The 23829-nt window shown below is 34.9% G+C and overlaps 1 protein-coding gene across 2 annotated transcripts in view; it reads left to right on the top strand.

Moving 5' to 3' along the window:
* Positions 1-23829, top strand: part of LOC148945616 (uncharacterized) — a 111830-nt gene that overhangs the window by 57765 nt on the left and 30236 nt on the right. For both annotated transcript variants that reach the window (XM_089099295.1, XM_089099294.1), the window contains exons 3-4: positions 1669-1780; positions 8698-8895. In XM_089099295.1, the coding sequence (XP_088955421.1) occupies positions 1669-1780; positions 8698-8895 (310 nt within the window). The remainder of the gene's footprint in view (positions 1-1668; positions 1781-8697; positions 8896-23829) is intronic.

Genomic DNA, 23829 nt, shown 5'->3' with positions numbered 1-23829 from the left:
TTGGCCACTTTGTGCAGAAGGGATAATCGAATCTGAGAGGTGCTCACACGACTGGAAACAAGAAGTTCAAGCTGAAGAAGCGGTAGGGGGGGGGGGGCTGAGCCCCTCGAAATACCTAGTAACAAGTCATCTTAATTGGTTTTCTAAATTACTCGACATTTCAATTTGCATCAGTCTCTACCATACGTGCTAGGGAACCTCTAGGTGAAAAGGAACTCCTAATATACTTCCTTTGGGTTCTTTGAAGGCTGCTCTTTTCCTAAGCGCCGCTGGGACATATCAATGTTGACTATTTTTTACGCTGTGTGTATAAGAAACCGTCCACATCACAACGGAATCTTGTGCAAAATTAGACTTGGATGCCCGAATTTCATTCAGGAGGGAGGGGAAGCTTCGACAAAACCAATAAAATACGAGTAAATTATACTACATAAAGATGAAACTAAGGGGCAAATTTCAGGGGGGTGCAAGCGAGTACTAAATACTTTCCCCCCTTTTGGTACCAGTTTCTGGTCAGGAACTGAAACAAGTGGTTTATACCTTATGGGAGCAGTTATACCTTTTAGTGTATAGTCAACTCTGGTCGAGTTTGAATTTGGAACATTTTCACTTTTATGAGACATTCAGTTTTGTATTTTAAAATCACCAACCATTACTTCCAAAATTATGTTGCGTGAAAAGATATAATTATAACTTTGTCTTGCAAGAGCTAATTCCTTTAATAAGCTCCCTCATGTCCCCATAAATGTTTTTAGCAACATTACACAACTATTTTAAAACTAAATACCAACACAACGGTTTTGAATTAATCATCGGTGACATGATTCAACAAAAAAGGTGTCAGGCTGGTCACACTAGTGATCATATTGGTCACGTTAGTGACCTACTAGGGGAAAATGATATTTACCCAACAATGACCCAAAAATAAGAACAGCAAAAAATTGGCTTTCATGATGAATTTAATGCAGAAATTGAGCTTCATTTTTATGCTAATTTTTTACCATTAAATGCTGAATTGGCAACTTCTTTTATGACTGGAGTCAAATTGATTTAAAGAGTTTAAACAACTTGCATCAGAAATTATGCAGGTTTTAGTTGAAATTAGCCCCCGCAACCTTTGGCCACAACTTGGATCTTTGGATTTTGAGGTAAATTACTGAAAACGAAACTCAACGAATAAATCTAACTGACCATCATTTTCTAGTTTTTTTATATATATTTATTGGAATATTTAAATTTATTTAGAGATGCGAAATTGGCTTTACAATTCTAGCCATTATAATAACGGGCAACATTGCTGAAAGCTTTTGGCAGTCTGTGCCAGTGCCACTTCTAAATAAAGAGGAGGCTGAACTTGCATATAGCACTTGCTAATTTGACCCCTAACGAATGTTTCTGGGTTGCAAAAACGTTGGAAACACTAGAAGAAATTTCATTTACTGAAAAGTTAGCCCAAAAACCTCCTTCACAACGTTGTGAAATCAGTGTCCTTGACGTGTCATATTTATCACTTTAGACAGCGAGGGGTCCATACTTGGACTAGGATCTTCTGCATTGTCATTTTCAAATATACCTTTTAATGATATTATTCAATTCTACTTAGATTAAATTATTATTCTTATTATTATAAATAGATTATTATTATTCCTCATATTGTTCTATTTTTAGATGCCTGTACCGCCTGCTTACACCCAAAGACCGCCTAGCAATTTACCTCGATACTCATCACCTATGCCTCAACGGTTTGGTCAGCCTCAAAATCGACCAGAAAATCCAACAGGTATTTCACGTGTTAACTATTCCTCGAGACCTAGCTATGGTACTATTTATATAAACACATCCTACATATTAATATTTTTTTTCATTTTCATCCCTCTGGTATTCATAGATTGTCAGAAAAACAAAAGAAACTGAAAAATTGGGGTTACACTACCAAGCATACATCTCACTTTTTCAGCAAAGAAGTTCAAGTCTGAAAAGCAAGACTGAAATTCTGGTACTAACTGAAAAGGAAGCTTCCTCTCCTCTACTACCTGATACTACTACTGCTACTAACAGGTCACCACAGAACCAAGCTGTCCGAATCCAACACAGCTGCATAACCCCTCCTCCGTCCCAAATTATCCAAAGCTTTCCTCTTTACAACCTCTGACAAAGTTCTAATTTCCTTTCAATCCTTTCTTAGATAAGATAAGATTTTATTCATTATTAATAGACATACAATAATACACTGTGCTAGTCCCCCCGAAGGCTCTTTGACCTGTAATTAGGGGTGTATAGACGGATCACAAACTCAGAGAACAATAGCCAATTACTTACTGAGAAAAAAAAAAGAAGAAAAAAAGTACAAAAAAAGAAAAAAAAAACAAATCAAATATCTATAAAGCATAACATAATTCATTTCTCTACATATTATTCTCAAATCAAAAAGGTGGTCACAATCAGATTATACAGAAAAAAAAGAAAACAGAAACGAAAAGCAATCAAATGAAAAAAAACTATTGCCAGCACAAAAGTAATCCACGAGAAAGGCTGCGCATAAAGCCCCCCCCCCCCCAAAAAAAAACACTTATACTCAGTCATAGGAAGAAGAGCAACAGGAGAAGAAAAGATATAAATAAATATATAAATAAATATATAAATAAAGATATAAAAAAAGATATAAAAAAAAGATATAAAAAAAGATATAAATAAATAAAAACTATAAAGTAAAGCTTATTCAGGAATTTAAGGAAAATTAATCACATGAAAACAAAAATTTTAACTTGTCTTTTGAAGTTGCCTAACGAGTGGCATTCTCGAGCCGAATCGAAAAGGGAGTTCCGTGTCAAATGACACGCAACAAAAGGATTAAAATCAGATCTTGCTACCACTACCCAAGGCCGTACCTAGGGTTTTTTTCGGAGGGGGTTTTACTCAAAGATTTTTTTTGGGGGGGGGGGTTACACAAAAAAACTAAAAAAATCATACAACATTTGTTTATGTCCATTTTTGTTACGTTTTTTTCGAGTCAAAAAAACATTTCGGGGGGGGGAGGGGTCAAACCTCCCCCTGTGGGTACGGCCTTGCTACTACCCACCCATTTCATGGACGACCTGCTTTTCATCTGACCAATCTAGCTCATTTCAGAGAAAAAAACTTTCTCAATTGGCAGCTCTTGTTTCCCTGTGTTGTTGGGACATACAAGCACTGCTAAAGACTATATTGCGGGTACAGTGGTAGTTTCGCTACCCTTGGGTGAAAAAGGGTGCGAGAGGGACACTGGTTACCCTCTGATGATTTTTGATCCTCTAAAAAGGACCGGAACTTTTAATTTTCGATCGAATGAGGTACATCTCAAGTTCATACGATTATCTTTTCTATGAGAAGTAACCGGAAAACATAAGCTAAATAATATATGGATAACAATTAAATGGGAGCATGGGAGAAGGCTAGGATTATTCTTCTTACTGATTTTTAATTGAAACATTTATGTTCATTCTAACTATTTTAATTAAAATTTCCGCTTTACAATCAGTTAAAGCTTTGACATTTTTTTTCTTTCTCTTAATGCATAGTGTAACTACTCTCCTAAGTTCGAGTTCGTTTAGCCAAGAAGAAGCGTCAGTACATTGTGGGTAAACTGGTTGCCACCTTTGGGTATATAGCGAGCAAGAGGGGTGCTGGCCCCTCTCCGTGCGCTTTCCGTGCTTAAACAGGGCATCATAATTTGCAATTTTTGATCTTATTAGCTATATCCTACCGTTTTTATGGCAATCTCTTTTGTGCGAAATGACCAATGAAAAAAGAAAAAGTAATACATATGAGATACGAGGAAAGTACTCAGGGGTGAGGGGGTCTCGGGGCCCAGGCCTTCCTGGAATTCTAAATTTCAACGAATAGCTGGACACTTCTTATTTGATTCATTTCCATCTGAAATGCATAGTTCTAGACCAATATATGCTACACCAGTGTTAAAAATTCAAACAGATTGTTTGAGATGGTGGCGGGCAGGGTCAGATCTGGAGGGCCTAGAGGGGGGCAAGCGGCCTTGGAGGAACACCCAGGTGGTTGTAAAACTAGCTTAAATTGTAATTTTTTTGCCCAAAAATTGTAATATTTACAGTATTAATGGTGCGGCAGGGGGTGGCAAAATCTACATTGCCCTCCCCCCGCCCTGAGAAAAAACCTAGTTCCAGCTCTGCTGACAGGCAAGAACTTTAGGTTAGCTGACTATACGTTCTGGAAAACTCAAGACATCCGGTTTCAAGGGTTCCGTATCAGTAGTTTGGGATGTTATCAGAATGTCCCAAATTTTGCTGATTTTAAGAGGACATGACCGTCAAAACAATTAAAGCACATATTTTAAAAGGAGTGACTTTACTCACAAGACAGTCAATCCCCCCTTCCCATGAAAGGTTCTATATCAAGAAGATGCAATTCCTTAAAAATCATTTTGCGAGCCTCGGCCTCGGCTAACCGTCTCAAAGCCAAAGGATGCATTAGCAAATACTCTCAGGGGACTGGCTATCATCGACAGCTGTCGAGTTTCTGTGGTTTGACTGTAAAATATAACTAAAAAGATAGTTGAATTTACTCTTTTGTCGAAGACTTTGTGACTCAAAATAGGTGGGACCAAAGGGAACCCCCAAGCGGATAAATTACTCAAATGATAATTATTTCTGAGTGATTTTTAGCGTTTTCCGAGCAGGTATGCTAGAAAATTTTTAAGACTGTCCTATCCTGAACTATGAAAAGAAAATTCTGCTCTGTTCAGTCGGAAAGACAAAATTTACACTATCTGATGGTGTAAGTTTCATAAAAACTGAACATCTCTGTCTCTGCTACAAATTGAGGGATGTTAAATAGTTTTTTTTACGATTTCCGAGAGAGTCAGCTTTTAGTTTTGTGTTGTTTACTCGGATCTCTTATCCCATCTCTGACCGCCTAACCATGGTCAAAGACCGCCTAACCAATTCAATACAGGTTAACCGCACAAACTAAAAAGTTAATACTGAACGAGATAGGGTGATTTCTTAAGGTATTGTGTGGTCTTAAGCTCAAATTTTATTGCGTATATCTGTAACATAAAAAATAAGGGAAGACATCCTTTAGGGACTCCATTTACTGGAAATTTTTTTAAAAATACAAAAAATATATGAAAAGTCATTTAAAAACTTCAATGAACTTTTTGATTCTGCAAAGCCCGGAAAAACATTAGCATTCTAAAAAGTCTTATTGAAAATAAAATATGAAATGAAAGTTTGATCTGCTTTTCCACATAGGGGTTATTATTTAGCCGCATTATTTGTATTTGAGAAGGTGATTACTTTTCCTGTGGTGGCACTGTAGGATTGATCTCAGCTTAGTATTACGGGACCTAGACTTCGATCCGAGCATCCGCTGGGCCTGGAATTGCATCCGGATTATACATTAGCTTTTATAGTTATAATTATAATGAAACAAGATGAAGAAAATCGTTAAAATTATTTATCTCAAGTAGCTGAATCTAGTCAGTTACATTAATCTTAACCTGAATGGGCGAGGCATTAGCTTATCTCGAGATTAGTTAAATCATTGCATTGAAATTGAATGTAGCTTCGTTAAAACTGAAATGACGTGTATTGCACCTTTAGGTCCCTGGTTGAAGCGACCGTGGTACTGGTGCATTATATATAACACAACGCTATAGAATGTACAAGGAAACCAGACAAGGAAACCCGTCAAACGGGTATTTGATATCTAAATTGTTTGCAAACCATGATTTCCCATGTGTTTACAATATTTAAACTGTTTTTTTTTTTTGGGGGGGGGGGGTAGGGGAGGGAAAAGGTGCTTAGGTTAGGTTACGTATTTAAAATATGCTATGCTTTACCCCACCCCCCGAATGTGCAAATATATAGCCCGAATTTGTTTCTAAACAATTATATACTCATCCTATTTTATTTTATTAGCATTAACCAAACTTGACTTGTTTCGTGTGTTATATATAATGCACCAGTACCGCGACCGTGATAGGCAGTAACGCCGAAAAACTGTTTGCTTTTGTTGAAGGTATTTTTCTTTTTTTCCACTTAACCGCTTTTTTTTTAATTATAGACTTTTCCGTCTGATTGCATGTCTATTGACCAAGTCCATATGTTGCTCGTTGAAATTAAAGCTTGCCAGAGGGCCTATATTGACTATATATTTAGAACACTGACACAGTGAACGATATCTTAATATGCAATGCGTGAGTGATTCTGAAACCTGATTTGTCTTCACAAGAATTGCACGTTTTATATTAATGATGTCAGTCATGGTGAACATCCTTGATAATTTCGTCATAATGAAAGTCGGCATGGGCAATGAAATTGACGTGTTTCCTGAAGACGCGCATAATTGGGTGATGGAAGTAAAGAGAACTATGAAGTAATCTTTTCAAATTGCCAAGAACAAAAAACATTTGTTGACCCCCCTCAAGGACCCACATTAGGTCTAGTCATACCTTAAAACCCCGATTTTCTGTGTCTTTCTTTCCGCTGTTTCAAATTATGAAGTTTTTAGGGCAGTGTTACCTTTTTGTCAGTGTTGCCATGTTGAATCGCGAAATGTGAAACTAATTAGTTGGCAACACTTGTTGTCCGTAAAAACTAAAACACTAACAATTTTTTGGTTCTCAACTACAACTACACTCGAGGAGGTGCCCACTTTTCGTCATCTGGTGTACATAATTTCTGAAAATGGGAACACCCTCGACTACACTTCCGAAGGAAAGCTACACCTTCTTAAGCTGTTTCGTGTCAAATATTTGTAGCTTATTCTTTGCTGAGTTCTCACCCATGCTTCTTTTTTCAAATTTGGTGCCCGCTATTCCTAAAAACTGAATATCTGCACAATTGTACTCTTGTTTCTTATCAATTTTTTCTAAAAATATATATGTTTGTTCAAGTTTCCACTTAGTTTAAGTATCTAAAACAGCCAGATTCCATTTTTACTGTCCTTGTTACTTTTAAGAGTTTTTTGGTAAGAGAAAGAGATAAGGAGGTGGTAATTGAATCTAGACAGAACTAAATGGAGGATCAGAGTTACTGCCGATGGACCTAGATCTTGACAAGCCGATAATTTTCTAACAAAATTTTTATATTATATTTTTTATATAATTATGGCTTTTATGTACATTTCTTTTTAATATTATATATTTTTCAAATGTTACACATTTAATTATTTAGTATTGTGTCGAGTTTGAGAGTAAAATAGGAGGATGTTAGGAGTAAGACCGTTGGCACTTACTGAAAAAAGTATAAAATAAAAGGTTTTTGAGGTGCTTCTCAGCGATGTCAATTATGAAAATGTAGAGAGAAGCAAAACATATTTTTCTAAATCTAGGGAGGGGGGTAAATTTTTGTTTTTGTATTTTTTCAGTAAAAATACCAAAAAGGGGTATTTTTCAATCAAAATGTCAAAAAAATGTATTTTCAATGTCTAGGGGGGGGGGTAGAAAAATCTAGGATAAATTAATTAATGATATGCCCTAAGTTGGGACTTCCCTCCTTAGGAGCAATAAAAAATTACTCAGAAATATGCAATGCTATCTATTGGCTTAACAGGTCCCACAAATTACTTGTTTCGTGGCTGAACCGATTAATCAAAATTTATGTTTTCACAGCAGACGCCATTGAACTTGTGCCCATGCTTTTTTATAATGAGAAGTGGAGCCTTAGGAATAAAATTAGAACAATAAAGCCAAGATAATTGACAGGTGTCAGCATTGGCAATGGTTCTGAAGGATGGAATTGAACACTCATCTGAATCACCTTGTCTACGAACGAGGTATTTGAAGGAAACTTGGGCTTCCTTGTAAATATTGCAATTCTGAACAAAGTGGGGCAGAAGTCGAGCTTGCACAGCCGTGCTTGCCTCAGGCAGTCTGGTGCTCTCATGCTACCAAACACATTTCAGTTAAAATCAGGAGTCCTTAGAATCTTGTGTACTGGTGCGTTATATGGACACTTTTATATATTGTACAAGGAAACCAGTCACGAAAAACCCGTCAAACAGGCTATTCTCAAGAGACCGCTATACATAAATGACTGCAAACCGTGCTTTCTCCATTAATTACAATATTTAAATACTTGTTTTTCGGGGTTTAAGGGGGGGAAGGTACCTATGTTAGGTTAGGTTACGTATTTAATATTACTATGCTTTACCCCCCCCCCCCCCCAAATGTGCAAATATATATCCCAAATTTGTTTATAAACTATTATATATTCATCCTATTTTATTTTATTTCATTAGCATTATCCAAACTTGACTTTTTAGAAGTGGCCATATAACGCACCAGTACCGAATCTTGACTGTTATGCTGTTCCGCATTTTCTGAATATTTGGTTATTTGCATCCCAACGTTGCATACTATTCATATCCCACCAAACAACAAAGTATTCGGCTTCCAAAATTGTCCTTGGTCATAATTAAATTTAAAAGTGGTATACATAAACGTGCAAAGTTTTTCTATTGTTTCAAAACAAAAAAAAACGTTATGCTTCAACGTTTCAAAAATTGTGTTTTGCTGTTTTTTTCCGACATTTTTAAGACACAGTCAAAACTGAGGACTGCTTCTTTGTTTAGATTTCAGCCTTATACTCCAAGGTGAAGGATACGTTTTTACTCGCTGGTTTTTTTAAATTTTTTTAATTCTGTTTTTTTTTTAATTCTTGTTTTTAAATTTCGTTACAGGTCCACCACAAAACACTAACCCTTATCAACAAAGAAAATATCATGTAGTAAGTAGTACAGGAAACCGAAGAAATTATCCTCCAGCTCCTCCACCAGTGCCACCTAAAAATTTTCATTTCGGTGGCTATGTAAAAATTCATCTTCCATCCATCTATCAGCAAATAAAAGGTCAAAAACGAAAAAGTGATAAGGGCAAGGGTAAGTTAAAACTTTTTTTTTACTAATATATTTTATTTTTTAATGGAAAAATGAACAGGCTTCAGGAGAAAATTTTATAAATAATTTCTGGGACCACACTGGCTAATCATGATAAAACATAAAATCGCGAAGAAAGGAAGAAAACGAGGAAAATTAACAGCCAGTGAAAAAAAACTTTCCCTGGCTGTTAATTGTCCTCGTTTTCTTCCTTTCTTCGTGATTTTATGTTTTAGGATAAACTTTTTCCGATGCACAAGCATAAATACATACATAAGAAATATATGAATTATAAAACAAACAGTAAAAGTATTAATATTGGTCATGTTATCCCAAAAAACTTGTGTTATTTATAATTGAACTCAATTTCTGTTCTTTTAAAAAGAGTGAATGATGCAGAAAATATACGAACTTACGAGGAAGTTTGTAAAAGATTTTGTGGCCTGGCCCAAAGACTGAGCCACAATGGTAAGTTTAAACTGTACTCTCTCTCCTTTTTTTGTTACTCGTGGCATTTTATGAACAATTAAGATATGTTGACAAAAAGAACCAAATTCAATTTCGATGATAAAGGAATGTATTCAAAAGAACTCAAGAATAAATTCAAAAGAGGAATGTACTAAATTATGAGAAAAATTACATTATTTTGAAATCAGAGATCAGGCCTGAATAAAGCAGTCACTTTAAGAATCAGACTAAGTTTTTATTTAAAAAATGGTGGGCTAATGGCAGGGGAAAATTATCAGCTAAAATAAACAGCAGTTGAAATTTTATTTTAAGCCTGTCTTTATTGTCTTCATGAAAAATAAAATGTGATAGCAGTAAAAATTTAACATTTGGTGCCTATCTTGCTGTTGCAGTCATTTCAACTATGGTATCTTACCAAATATCTACAGTAAAGATGGAATGCAAACTATAGTAGAAATAAGTTGATTCAAACTTTTCACACTAAGCAAAGCCTATCGCATAACTTGCATACATATCACATAAATCTTCAAATTGACTTATACATACTACAGAAGTTTAGATAGATTTTTCTTTGAATACAAACTTACCTATTTCTAGAAATAAGAAACAGACAAAAAGAATGATCGCTTTGAGAAAGATTATTTCGTAAAGTTTTGTTGTGTTTTATTTGTCCAAAATGTTTGGTATTCTTCGCTTACCAAAGTCAAACACGGCAATAAAGCCTATTAAATTTTGATGTTCTCCTGGCAATAATTAAACTCTGCCCCAGGACCTGGCAGACTAAAGGTTTAGTCAACGTGTCGGCCACGCAGGACCAAAATCGGAATATGGATGTGTGAAAACTCTTCAGGAGAATGATTTCAAATATTTTGGCAGCAGTGGTAATCATGGTTGCAGCGGTAGCTGCAACCTAGTAAAGAGCGAACAACAGCCCATAGTAACCAAAAGTTAATAATCGGGTTGGAAAAAGGCTACCTAGTGAAACAAATTGTCATCTGACACTGATTCAGGAATGGTAACTATTATTTCGGTTCGTCCTAAAAGTAAAAGTTTATTGCGAAAAGAAATTTATGGTGATTTCGAAAAAAAGCCTGGAATAAAAAGTGTACCATTGGAATCAGAATGGTCGAAAACCTTGAAAAGGGAAATAACAGTCCCCCTCCTTGAACAACAAGGAAAATCAATTTTTTATATGGGTAGCACTGATCTGCCTCTCGTTTTTTTTTTCGTTTTTTTTCTAGCAGGCCTAGGGGGTGACCAGAGTATCATAGAGAGATGTGATACTTTCGATGTGATTAGAAAGGAAATTAAATTTGCTAGTGCTCTTTTTAAGTGACTAAAAAGATTGGAGCGCAACTAGCCCCCTCCCTATAGGCCCCCTCGCCCAAAGTCATCCAATCAAAATTTCGAAATAACCATTTCGTTCAACATAATCCAAAATCCAATGTCTATGGTTTTGATGGTGATATGACCCTCTATAGTCCCTGGGGAAAGGGCTGTACACTGTATCGGTGTCGGACGCATCGATATCACGCGAATCGGCATGGACGTATTGTTATTGGGCATTTTGGTATTGCCCGCATCTTAGACAGATTTTTAGTAGCTCATATAAGAGATATTGCTCACATATACGTCCTTCCTATAAATCCCACCATCAGCAAGTTCCAAATGACACTAAAAAACGGCATATTTGGTGCCTTGTCTCAAGTCGAAAAGCTGGGGCTACTGGGCGACCAGAATTTTTAGAGTGACGTTTAATGGCTCATTTGAAAGTTATTACTCATATCTACGTGATTTTTATCAATTCTACCATCCGTAAGCAAAAGTGGACCTAGCTTTCCCAGATCAAGTGAAAATGACAATGAGAAATGAAAAAAAAGCCTTATAGTACCATAGGGCAATTGCTCCCTGCCCCATAGCAAATTACGACAAAAAAAACAGCACTTTTGATCTTAAGTGGAAAAGCTTGGAAATATAAAACGATATCATCATTGTAATTATTATGGTCCAAAACCCTTAACTGGAGTTTTGCAAGAACACCTCCTGTGTGTTCCTGTGAACACATCCAAGCCCCCTTAATAAGCTATACAATTAAGGTACAAACTCCAATATATCAAATCCGATTATTAGAGGCGTGGTTTAGTTAGTACAGTGTTATTACGAAGATTGGAAACTCCTGGGTTCAAATTATGATTGTTTTTTTTAATGTCAGGTGTATCCCTTCTATATCGTAATTTTGGGGCAGTTTCACTACTATTTTAAATGTGATGCATTCATTTTTTAAAGCATGTCCCGGAAAGGTATTTTGTCAAGCATTTTGATTCAAAAGGGAATAGAGGTCATCCAGTTCATGGTTTGCAACGATATTCTTAGTAGATCCCTAAATCCATACCCCAACCTATGGCGTAGTTTTGTCAGAGTCCTGTTTGTGTGTGGGAGAGGGGGGGGGAGGGGGTGTAAAATCTGGAGCCAATTTTCCCAAATAAAGTGGAAATGACAGAGAAAACTGAAAAACGAGCCATATAGTAATAAAAAAGGTAAAGATATAGTAAAGAAAACTGACCTGTTTCAGTGGATGCTTGAATTATGCAGGTTTGTCTTAGTTTTGACAACATTTTTGGCGAAACTAAATTTCATCTGGGAGGGGGCAAACTGTGGTCTGGGGGAAAAATGTGGTCTTGGAAAGGGCCAGAGAGGCAGTTGCATAGGGAAATATCACCAGTTGATTTATTTGCACTAGTTTTATTGATATATGTTAGATAGGCTGTGAAGTAATCATTTTTGTTTGTTTTAAGTTTCAACTTAGCTCTTTACTTCCCTCGGAAAAACTTTGTTTTTTTAAATTAGTCTCTGAAGAGCTTCTCTAGCTTTTGTTCGTATAAATACCACCCTCCTTCCGTTGAAGAACTATGGCGTGCATTCATTATTGCAGACGTTGCAGACCATGGAGAGTTGTTCAATTTTAGTAGAAAAGAAAGTTAAAGATTTACGGTGGAATACAATCGCCCTCCAGATATTTACAGTAACTAAAATTACTTCAAAAGGTCTTTTATCCAAATGCGACTCTCCTCATGATCAACACCAAAGTATAAACACATACAACAAGTACTGACAAAACCTATCCTCTCCTCACAAAAAAAGTGACCCTTTGTCCGCGTCTCCGGAGACGATCCCATACCTATGCGAACCTGGGGGATAATAGCCTAAGTTCCGTAGGTGATTATACTTGTTCCGTAAAAGCTGTATTAAATTTAATTTATTGGCTCGGAGCGATGAACTAGTACAGCACTTTGCGTCTATAGGCGCTGAGGTACGCGGGGTCACTTTTGGAGAGTTTTGTCAGTACTTGTTACGTAGATGATTATACTTTGATCAAAACCATAGTTGCGAACCTGTCTCAAAGCGATTAATACGCCGGGTCGACTGAGAAAGCACGATCCTTACTTACCGAAAAGTCAAGAGTTAGAAAACTTTTGAAGGGATAGGTCTGATGACAAAAAAAAATGCATTAATAATAATAATAGTATATTGAAAACCCATTGTATACAATAGATGTACAATGACAGAGTATATAGAATAATGCGAAAAGGGGAAACAGAAAGAAAACATACTCAAATATAACAACAAAAACCCCAACTTCTTCAAAAATAACAGCAAAAAGCAACAACTTCTGGAAGGAAAAAAAAGGAAAGAGAGACAAAAATTGGGAAAAGGTGGAATAATTAAACAAGCAAACTTGCCCATTCGTGCTTTAAAATTACTGGTTTTATTTTTTGCCGGCTAATAAGTTTCTTAACAGCTAGATTTGGGTCGGCTAGGTTATAGCGCCGAATCAGAAAACTATTTTATGTACATGGTGGCAATTTTAGTAGGCAAAACGGAAAAACATAGAGCGGATTTTAGACTTTTCACGGTTTGCCTAGAGTTTCCAGAAAGGGGTTGCATATAATTATGTGGCAGAGCGGTAGCGTTGTAAATACTTGCCAGTAGTGGACGGTTAAATATCAAGAGTGGATTTAATGATCAAGGGATAGGAGCTGGAAAAACATCACAGGTTTGTGTTGCAGGTCTTCCAATAAAACTTTGATATATTTCACCCACACTTGCTTGATTTCTGCGTTTTTCGACTTCGCTATACCCCGGAACGCGGACCTAGCCCTGCTCGCACATGACTGTATATATAGGTGACTGATTGGACCGCTTTTAACAACGGTCTGGGAATTCGACGCAGGATTTTTACTAGCCAATAAAACCTATCCAATAATTATCCTTCTGTTGAATAACAAAGGAATTTGGGGTTTTGCGTATTAATCTTGATCCATCGTGTTGACTGAGAAAGCACGAAGATCACTAATCTTACTTGTTATCGGATGGCTGATTTTTTCACATCTGGGATGCTTAGACTTCCGAAAACCACCGAAATATGGTGAAACTAAATGTAGATGTGGTTAACATAGTTAACTAAAATCTTCTAGTTTATTGTTTTATTCATCAAGATAATGATTGTACACGGGTGCGAAACTAATTAGGTTAATTAAATACAATTTTTGAGGAGCTATCTACCCACAAACCATATTACCTTTTTTTTTTTTATATATTTTGCTGAAAACAGTAAAAACGGTAACGTTTCCTTGTATAGCCTGGTCCTGGTTCTAGTAGTGGCCCAAGAATTGAACAGAATAGGCCAAAAGTTACCCCAGTTTCCACAAGTCTCAATGGAAACTTCAAGTCTTGAATTTTTACATTCTGTTTAACAAATCACACTTGCTGACACACATGGCTACAGCGACAATAATGAATACGTTCAAACCTTGGACCTTAGTTGACTGTAGTTTAACTTCAATCAACTTCAACTATTTTACCCTCTGTAGTCATAGCTACTCTGATCACTTTCCTCTCACACTCTAACTGACTTTTATCAACTCCTGTCACTGACTAGGGTCAGCGCACAATCACAGAAGGATGTAGGGAATTTCACGAATTTTGAAATTTTTGATATTGGTGGTCATCCGATATTTGGAAAGGACTCAATTTAAGGCGGTACACTACTTTAAAAATCACTTTGCGAGCCTCAGCGTCGGCTGACTGTTTCAAAGACAAAGCCTCAATTAGTGAATTCTCGCATCTCTCAGGGGACTGGCTATCGTAAAAAGCTGTCTGGAATTTGTGGTTTCAATTTAAAATTAAAAAAAATACTTGAATTTTGCTTCCATTTTGTCGACGAGTTTGTCAATCAAAGCGGAACTCCCAAAGCAGCCTAATTACTCAAATGATAATTCCTTTGAGCTGATTTTCAGACTTTTCTGAGAAGATATACTAGAACCCTTTAAAGGAACCGCCTATCCCCTACTTAAAAAAGAAAATTTTAGTCCGTTTAATCGAAAAAGCGAATTCACGCTTTCTGATGATGTAAGTTTCTTCAAAACTGAATATCTGTGTCTCTGGCACAAAACGCGGCAAGTTAAATCTTCTTTTCTAAGATTTCCGGGAAAGTAGGTTGTTGGCTTTTAGTTCTCTGTCGTTTATTCGGATCTTTTATCCAAGTCCTACAAGTTATGGCAAGACCACCCAACTAATTCTGAATAGTTGGCCATACAAACTAAAAAAGTTTATAATGGACGAGATTGGGTGATCTATAAGATGTCGTCTGATTTTAAGCTTCTCTGATAATACTTAATATTGATTTTTTTTTTTACGATTTTGTTTGTTCTTAAAAAAATTGCATTTCAATGAGAATCATGCTAGTAATTTTCAAAAATTTTTGCCATACAGACAGGTTCAAGTTCTTTTTATTTACCAACTAAATACAACTACAATAAGGGTATGACCGGTTGAGAGTCTAGCTCGTATTACCGGGCAACCAATCACAAATAAAAACGAAGTAATATATTACAAAATATATTACTGTATTTGCACGCAATCACACTCTTTTGTGAGAAAAAAAAAGAAAAAAAATGAATGACTTACCAAGCATCACCCCAAGCCACCAGCCAAATGGAGAATTTACCAAAACAATTCACCAAAAAAAAAGAAATTGTGAAGTGAAGCCACTGGGAAATCGAAAGCTGACAACATACTATTCTTAATCGACATTTCATCAGCACCGCACACTGTGCAGGCCGTATCGTTAGCGAACAGGACATTTAGCCCCGAGATCTTCCAGCGCCCTGTTGATGTCGTAAATATTAATAAGAAAGAGTAGAGGTCCAAGTATGGAACCCTGAGGAATGCCGACTTGACCGGTGATACCAAGTAGTGAAGATGTAGCATTTCCACCATCCACAAACTGACTGCGCCCAGTTACATATGATTCAATCAGGGAATTTGCAGGTCCGCGTATACCATAATTATCCAGTTTACGAAGCAAAATTGCATGACAACTAGTATCGAACGCTTTTTCTTATATCGATAAATATAGTAGCCGGAATTTCTTTTTTATCCAAAGTGTCGTGTATAAACTGTGTGAGTATCAGAATTGCATGTTCAGTGCTATGACCCTTCCTAGACCCAAACTGAAGGTTGGTATATAACTTGCGGTAATTCATCCGCTGACACCAGTGTTAGGAAAAAAGAGCAATCTGATGGAGGCGGCATGGAAGAAGAATATGCTGAATCGGGTAAACTTCGAGTTGATGCCTCAAGCGATGTTATATGACCAATATTTTCTAAGTGCTCTTTTAGGACACTAACAACATTTTGCTTTCCTTTAACAATTTTCTTGTCTTTTGGTGATAATATTTCCTCCGGAAGGTTTTTCATTTTCTTTTTCCAAAGGCATTCATTAATAATCAACCAGGTCTTTTTGGGGACCCTTCAGCATTTTGAAATTCATTAAGATAGTATGACTGCTTTGCTTGTCGCAGTAGCTTTGTCAGACAATTTCTGTATTGCCGAAATTTGGCCTGATTTTCATGTTTAGGATCTGCCATGAATTTCTTGAAGAGGTTATTTTTGGTATGGATAGAAGACAGAACATCATCTGTAATCCATGGTTTCTTTGGTTTGAAGTAACGCCTAGCTTGCCGGCTTGCTAAAGGACATGCCATAATAAGTACTATTTCAAAGTGGTCGATGAAGTACTCAGTGGCTTTATCCTCGTCGTCACATTCTAAGCAGGGAAACCGGTCGTCTTGGGACAGTAAACTTTTCAGTTTATCAATCAAAGCAGCGTCCAGTCTTCTTGCCCTCAGAAAAGAGGGTGTAGGGGGGGGGGGGTCTGGTTTGAAGTTCGCATAGGATCATAAAATGGTCAGAAGTATCTTCAACTATAACGTTACAGCCCAGTGTCTCAAAATATGTGAAATATTGTCAATTAACGACGCTGATGAATCCGTGATTCTTGTCGGGATCCGGCATGTTGGAAGCAAACTCGCGGATATACAACGATATACAACTCGTTACGAAGTCAGCGGCAACATTATTTGAAAGCATTGAATTCGCGTCCCTATGTACATTACTAATATCAATATTAAAGTCACCCATCATCATTAACTTACCTTTTCTTTAGTTCATCAGTGACCTTAGTTCATTAAAATTTTTCTACAAATTGCTTAGTAGCCGAATTTAGCCGCCTATATAGGGCGCAACATAACACTTTCGAAGGACTTAAATCTAGCTCAATAGCTAAAAATTCAAATGAAGTTCCTTCATAAAGGTAATCATAATCATTCACTTCTCTTACAAAAAAAGCCAACCCTCCTCTCTGTCTACCTATTCTATTTTTTAACAGTGACTTATACCCATTTATATGAGCTAGCTCAAAATATTGCTCATTTAAAAACGTTTTACATGCACTCAATACATCAATCTTATGGTTGGGAAGTAATGCTGAAATGTTTTCTAAACAATTCATAAATCCTTAACAATTCGGAAATGCCGTTCTCAGACACATCTTTGTTGGTTTAGTCATAATCATTCCAGGAAAAAGGTATTTGTTCGTGGTTGAATTATTAATAAAATAATCATAATTATTTTCATCCTCTCTATCGCGAGTTCCGCCGCAGCCACCTCCATCCAAATTCGGAAATTATTACTCACCCATATTCCCCACTTAGCGGCGGGCAGGGATGACGCAGTGAAAAAAGTCAAGCCTTTTGAAGTTTCAAACGCTGACAGTGTGGCAGTATGGTCTTGTAGAATTTCTGGAGCAAAAGATATACGGCAAGAAAACTGAACCAATTTTTGTGAATTTAGGCCTAGAAGCTCAGAGTTAGATGAGCTTGGATTTGAAAATAAGTAAAAAATACGAAAAAAGAAAGCATATAAGAATGAAAAGAGCAGAAGAAAGGAAACAAAATAAAGAAGAACACAGACAACGAGATAAACACACTTCTTTTTCAATTAGGGCACTTTACTCATCATTCTTCACATCCTTAAGCAGCATAAACTAAATACTGCATCAAAAAAATATTCAATTTGACAAATCATTATATGGAGATATATGCAACCGATATTAGCATTCGTCGTGTATTACCACCCATTGGCCAGTAATATCGTTTCTAGTTTGAAGCAACAGTTTAGCACCGGATTGTTTCACTCGCGTGAACTTGGGCATTTAGTGAAGGAGGCAAATCAGTACGTAATCTCATACCACTTCCTTTAAACTGGCCTACATTACCCAATAGCATTTGCAAGTCCGAATCATTCACACAAGAAATAAGAAGAGGCGATACTCCAGCTTGTGTGTTGTTTCTAACTGGAATGGTGCTAACACTCTTTATGCGGTACACTTTTTTAAGAGGAATATCTTTGTCAAACTCTAATTTCTGTTTGAATAACGTCTCAATATTTTCGCTGAGAGATTGGCCTGATTGACAGCGAAACAAACTTTCGACGTTCGGTCCTTCATTCAACTACCATTCTTCAGATTTTGAACATAGTCAATGTACGCAGTATATATTCTGGCTTGCATTCAAATGTACATTCTGTAAAACACCCAAACGTTATTTGCTTTAATTAGAGGGAAGGTTTAAGGTGGATTTTAGAAAAGTAATGTTTGAATTTTTTCTGAAAGCTTGAATAAAAGGGGGTATTCTAATTAAATTGATCTATTTTTAGAAGTCCTATTTTTACAAAATTGCATTTGGCTAAAATTTCCATCGCTTATGTTGAAATTTTTGATGGTTTATCACTGCCTGTTTCTTCCCTAGGGTCGATCAATTTCAACTACTGTTAAAAGAATACATTTTCACTATTTTCGGCAAAGAGGCTGAGCATTGCATCTCTCAGGACTTCGTTTTTTTTTACTTAGAAGTTTAATTTTTATTAAGTCGTATATTTCCTCAATATCTTGTAAGAACCTGGGTATTAATAATGAATTAAAAGGCATGATGGAGGTAACTCATGAAATTCTAACTTCTGGGATGAGAAATTTTATTCAAATCGTCCACCACGACCCCATATTAGTGAACAATCCATCTTTTGGTTTTTGTCATTCATTTTATTGCTCTTTTTCGATTAAACAAATCACTGAAATGAAAAATAAGCTATTTGTTAATAATAAGTTATTTTAGGATCTTATTGCTTTGAATTTTTTGCGTTGATAACTTTTTATTTCTTCCAATTTGGGTTTTGTTTCATTTTTATATCCATGTTTGTTTTATTTTATATTTTTATTTATTTTATTCTTTTTTTTTCGTCTAACTCGTCCCTATTTTCGATCAGAATACTGAACAAGATTTTTATTTATCTTTTTTTTTTTTTTGGGGGGGGGGGGCTTTGTCTAATATTGCTGAAGAATGGAAACAGTTGTATCCTCGAAATATCCATTTTTATTGTTTTCAGTATTTTCGTTGGCCTTATAAAACCCAGTTTTCGCTTTTCTTCTCTTTTGTTTTTTTTTGTGAGGATATAACCATAATCTAATTGGACTCAAACCAGTATCACAAGTCGGGCTGTTTTGATTTTCTTTTCGTTAGTGTCTTTTACTTTTGATACTATTTTCGCAATTGTGTTTGTTTATCTTTTCGTTTTGCTTATAGTTTTATTATTTTCTATTCTTTTAATATTTCTACTCCGCTTCTCTCTAAAATATTGAATAGTTGGAAAGAATAAATTATTATCAGAAATGTATATACGGGTTTCACTTTAAATGGGCACATCTCATATGAGCCACTTAAAAGGTATTTTGGAACTTAAATATTTCTTTGATTTAATCAGCCCTTCGTTGTTTACTAATGAAAATACTCTTTGTTAATGAAGACACAAGAAAATATATTTTTGTGCATTTCTAATCAGTTTTAATAGGTGAATGTCACATAGACTACAAATTATTTTCAAAATTTAAAATTTTTCCTTTTTCGTAGTCTAATGGCCTTCGAAGCTCAAACTTTTGTTTCTCATCAATCAAAATGTCAATTATTAATGAACGCATAAGATAATATATTCATGTATTTCCGAGTACTTTTAATGGAATCATCTCATATGAACTACTTTTTGAAATTTAAAATCAATAATTTCCAAGACCACATAGGCTGTGCATGAGAAATGAAAAAATTAAAAAAATGAGGTTGTTTCCAACCAGTAAAAAAAGGGAGGATAAATTTGCAGATATTTCGGTTGAGACCTACGCTCAACCGTCCATAGTCACAAAAACAAACATAAAGTAAAGAAAAAAAACGCATAAAAGTCCCAAGGACAAAATAAAAAAAAACACTAAATCAAAATAAGAAATCTCCAAGCAACGATAAGAAGGTAACTAAATAAAAGCATCAAACACTGACTGCGACTGGAAGTCATTTTGTAAAAATGATGTGAAGCCTGTAACAAAAAAATGTGATAAAGTATCTATTATTTCCAAAATGACTTTCGAGACCTAAAATGCCGAAATTGCATTTCTAATAACACACAAAAAAAAAAAAAAATCAAAATAATATTAACATGGATTGAAGAAAAATTAAACGAACTCAAAGGTGAGAAATTAAACGAACTCGAAGGTGAGCAGCTGCAAATTACTAAATTGCTTACAACAACAAAATACTTTGATCAGCAAAGAAAACTACGAAAGAGAAACAAAAATTTGTAGATTCTATAATTAATTAACTTGTAATTGCAGAGGTGAAGAGAGATCCTAACTTAAAATTTTTCACTATAAGAAACTTTTTTATGTAATTTGTAATAACAGTTATTAATTTATATAGATGTAGTAACTAACAAGAATAATTTTTAATTTCGAGCGCTTAACAATACACTATTCAAGCCCACTTCACAAAAACAATAAGCTGACTAGAGGGGAGAAACAAGGAAAAACTCGTGTATATATATATATATATATATATATATATATATATATATATATATATATATATATATATATATATATATATATATATATATATATATATATATATATATATATATATATATATATATATATATATATATATATATATATATATATATATATATATATATATATATATATATATATATATATATATATGGTCTGGTCTGGTCAAAAGGACGTATCTGCAATATCTCAGGAACGGCTAATGGTATTACGTTGAAACTGTCAGGGCATGTTAAGGGTAGTGTTGAATAAATCAAAAGACACTATTTGCATAAATGTTGTCAAAGCAGCGTAAATACAATATTTAAGGAGCGGCTAAGCCTATTAACTTGAAACTTTAAAAGCATGTTCTGCTAAATCAAAAGACACTACGTGCATTCAAGTTGTCCAAATGATGTATCTGCAATTTTTAGGTGCAACAAAGGGTGTTAAGTCGAAACTTTCAAGGGATGTTAAACTAAATCAAAAGACACTATGCACATCCCGGTTGTCAAAAGGATGTATCTGCGATATCAAAGGCACGGCTAAGGGTATAAATTAACAGCTTACAGGACCCAGCTGAAACTTTGTGTAATATTGAATGGGATATCATATAGATTTTATATTTTAGACTTAGGGAAACCAAGGGACCTTATCAAGGACAAAAAATATTCGAAGAAAGATGTGGTTGTATTGATTCTTAGTACGAAACATTCTTTTATTATGATGATCTGCTTAAAACTTCAGTTAAAGAAGACATCTAAATTAAAATTTATAATCAAGAGAACCTCAAATTCGCAAAAACGTAGTTGCATTGATTTTTGACTTCCTAATTTTATCTTTATTTTTCAAACAACACATCACAACTCCTTTTAAAAAATGAACTCCAAGTATGTTTATTTAAACCAGCAAGTAGTAAAAAATATAACGAAATAATATAAATATAATAAGATATAAAAAGATGTATAAGAAATAAATAAGAAATAAAATAAAAATATAATAAGAAATAAAATAAAAAGATGCAACATGATAAGGCTGTAACACAACAAAGTTGTAAAAGGATGGGGGTCATGATGTCTTCAGCTCTAAAGAAGGCCCTAAAATTGGGCAGATTTTCAATCCATTTATTTGAATAATATACTCCCTACCCATCCATCCAAAGCTTCATCGTAAAACTACAATTAAAGTTTGTTTCAAATTTTACCCAAAATAAAAATCGCAAGCCAGAATCTTAATTCTTAAAATCCAAGTCAAAAAACCAAACAGAACTTTAAAAGAAAAAAAAAATTGCCAAATAAATCAAGGAGGAGCAGAAATGAAGTCAAATAATGATTTTAAAATGAACAGAAATCGCAATAAATGAATAAAAGAGACCCAAGATGAACATAATTCACAATGAAAGATCAAGTTAAATATAAAACGAAAAGAAACTGCCACAAACAGGAGTGAGGCCAACGCCCTTAAGCGTCCTAAAGGCCAGAGTGTCATTTGGGCTTTACTGAAAACATACCTTCTTCCCTTTTATGACGTTGAAAAATCAAAAATTGCAGAGCCTTCCAAGAAAGAAGGCTATTATACATATTAAACAGTCAGTCAACTTATAATAAAACTCCTATTGTTTAATAGTTTGTTTTGGATGCTTATACTTTGTTTCGAAAAATAAATAAACTAAATGAGCTCTTTTTCTCGAAACAGTACTGTGCAAAAAGTTTTTTTTTTATTTAAAGAGTCGTGTTTGAGGGGATGGTAGTCGCCTTGCATTTTGGGTAACCCTGTGCATGATATTAAAAACGAATAGAATATAAAAAAAATTTTTTTTTTCCAAATGAAAGTACAGAGAAGCATAAAATTTCAAAACAAACAGAAACAAATCCTTGTATAAGGGTGGCTGCCCCCACCCCAATCCTCCACCCATTACGTTAAATTTGTATTTTTTGTCTCATTTCTTTAAGAATTTGCTTTAATATGAATAACTTTTTTTTCAATTTAATATGCCCAAGAAACAATTATTGGCAAAAATAGCGGGGTTGCAGAAAAACACTTATCGCATGCTTCTGTAAAATCAACTATTTTTTTTAATACCTTTGTGCTTTAAATAGTTTGCTTAATTAAAAAAAAAATCATTATAGTGGATCTGTTTCTTTCATTTTCATTCTTTTCTTTTTTCTTTCTTCTTTCTTCTTTTTTCTTTTTCTTTTTTCTTTCACGTTTTTTTCTTTAAGTTTCTCAATTTTAGCTGGAGACACATCTGCAAATACCTTGGTTCTCTTTCAAAACAAATATAAAATAAATAAATAAAATGCTGCTAATGCAATAAAAATAAACAATATTGCTTCGAAGTCATTTCTTATTAGGTAATTTGAAGTACCAAGGACATTAAAATAAAAAATTGTCCTCCCTCTGGACCCATCTCAGGTCTGTTTACACGTAAAAGCCACAATTTTCCAAGATTTTTCTTTTGGCTGTTTCAAAATTACCAAGTTCCTAGGAATGCTTCCTTGTCAGTGTTGCCACGTTGAAGTGTAACATAAAAGCAAAACTAATTAGTTAAATTATTTTTCGTTTCTTAAAATTGACATGAATAATCTGTCCATTCCTTCAATAACTGTGCATTCAAAGGGAAACCCCGCTCTCTTAAGCTGTTTGGTGTCATTTGGTTTTAGCTTATTTTTAGCTGATTTTTAAAACACAATTCTTTTTTTTTTGCACCCTTTAAGGCTATACCAAAAACTTCAGAACTGCAATTGTGGATGTTTTTTTTTTTTTTTTTTTTTACTAAAAATTGAATTTTGCAGTTGATTTAATTCTTTTAAACATTTATGGTTGTGTACGTTTCCACCAAGGGTGTACCCAGGATCTTTTTTCTGGGGGGGGGGGGGCCATACAAAAAAAGTGCATCAACACTTTTTGTATCCATTTTTTGGGGGTCTTAACGAGTCGGACCAAAAATTTCAGGGGGAAGGGGTTCAAACCCTGACCTCCCCCTTGAAGCAACATTGGCCCCCTATAGTATGTGTATTAAGCAGGTTTTTTGTCTCAGTGTATGATTTTATAAAAAAATACCATTTCCTCAGTTATTTCAAGTATATATTCATTTTATTATCTTTAGCAATCCACTCTTGCTAGAGATGCTTTTCTTTGGCTGATTGTTGTTTTCGGTTGTATTAGATAGAAATAAATTACTTTAATGCTGCTGCTGCTAC

Source organism: Artemia sp. Qi Xiang Cuo, chromosome 13 (genome assembly GCF_049724085.1).
Source record: "Artemia sp. Qi Xiang Cuo chromosome 13, ASM4972408v1, whole genome shotgun sequence".
NCBI classification, from domain to species: domain Eukaryota; kingdom Metazoa; phylum Arthropoda; class Branchiopoda; order Anostraca; family Artemiidae; genus Artemia; species Artemia sp. Qi Xiang Cuo.
Note: the sequence above shows the minus strand (reverse complement) of the source record. Positions and strands in the feature narration are given on the sequence as shown.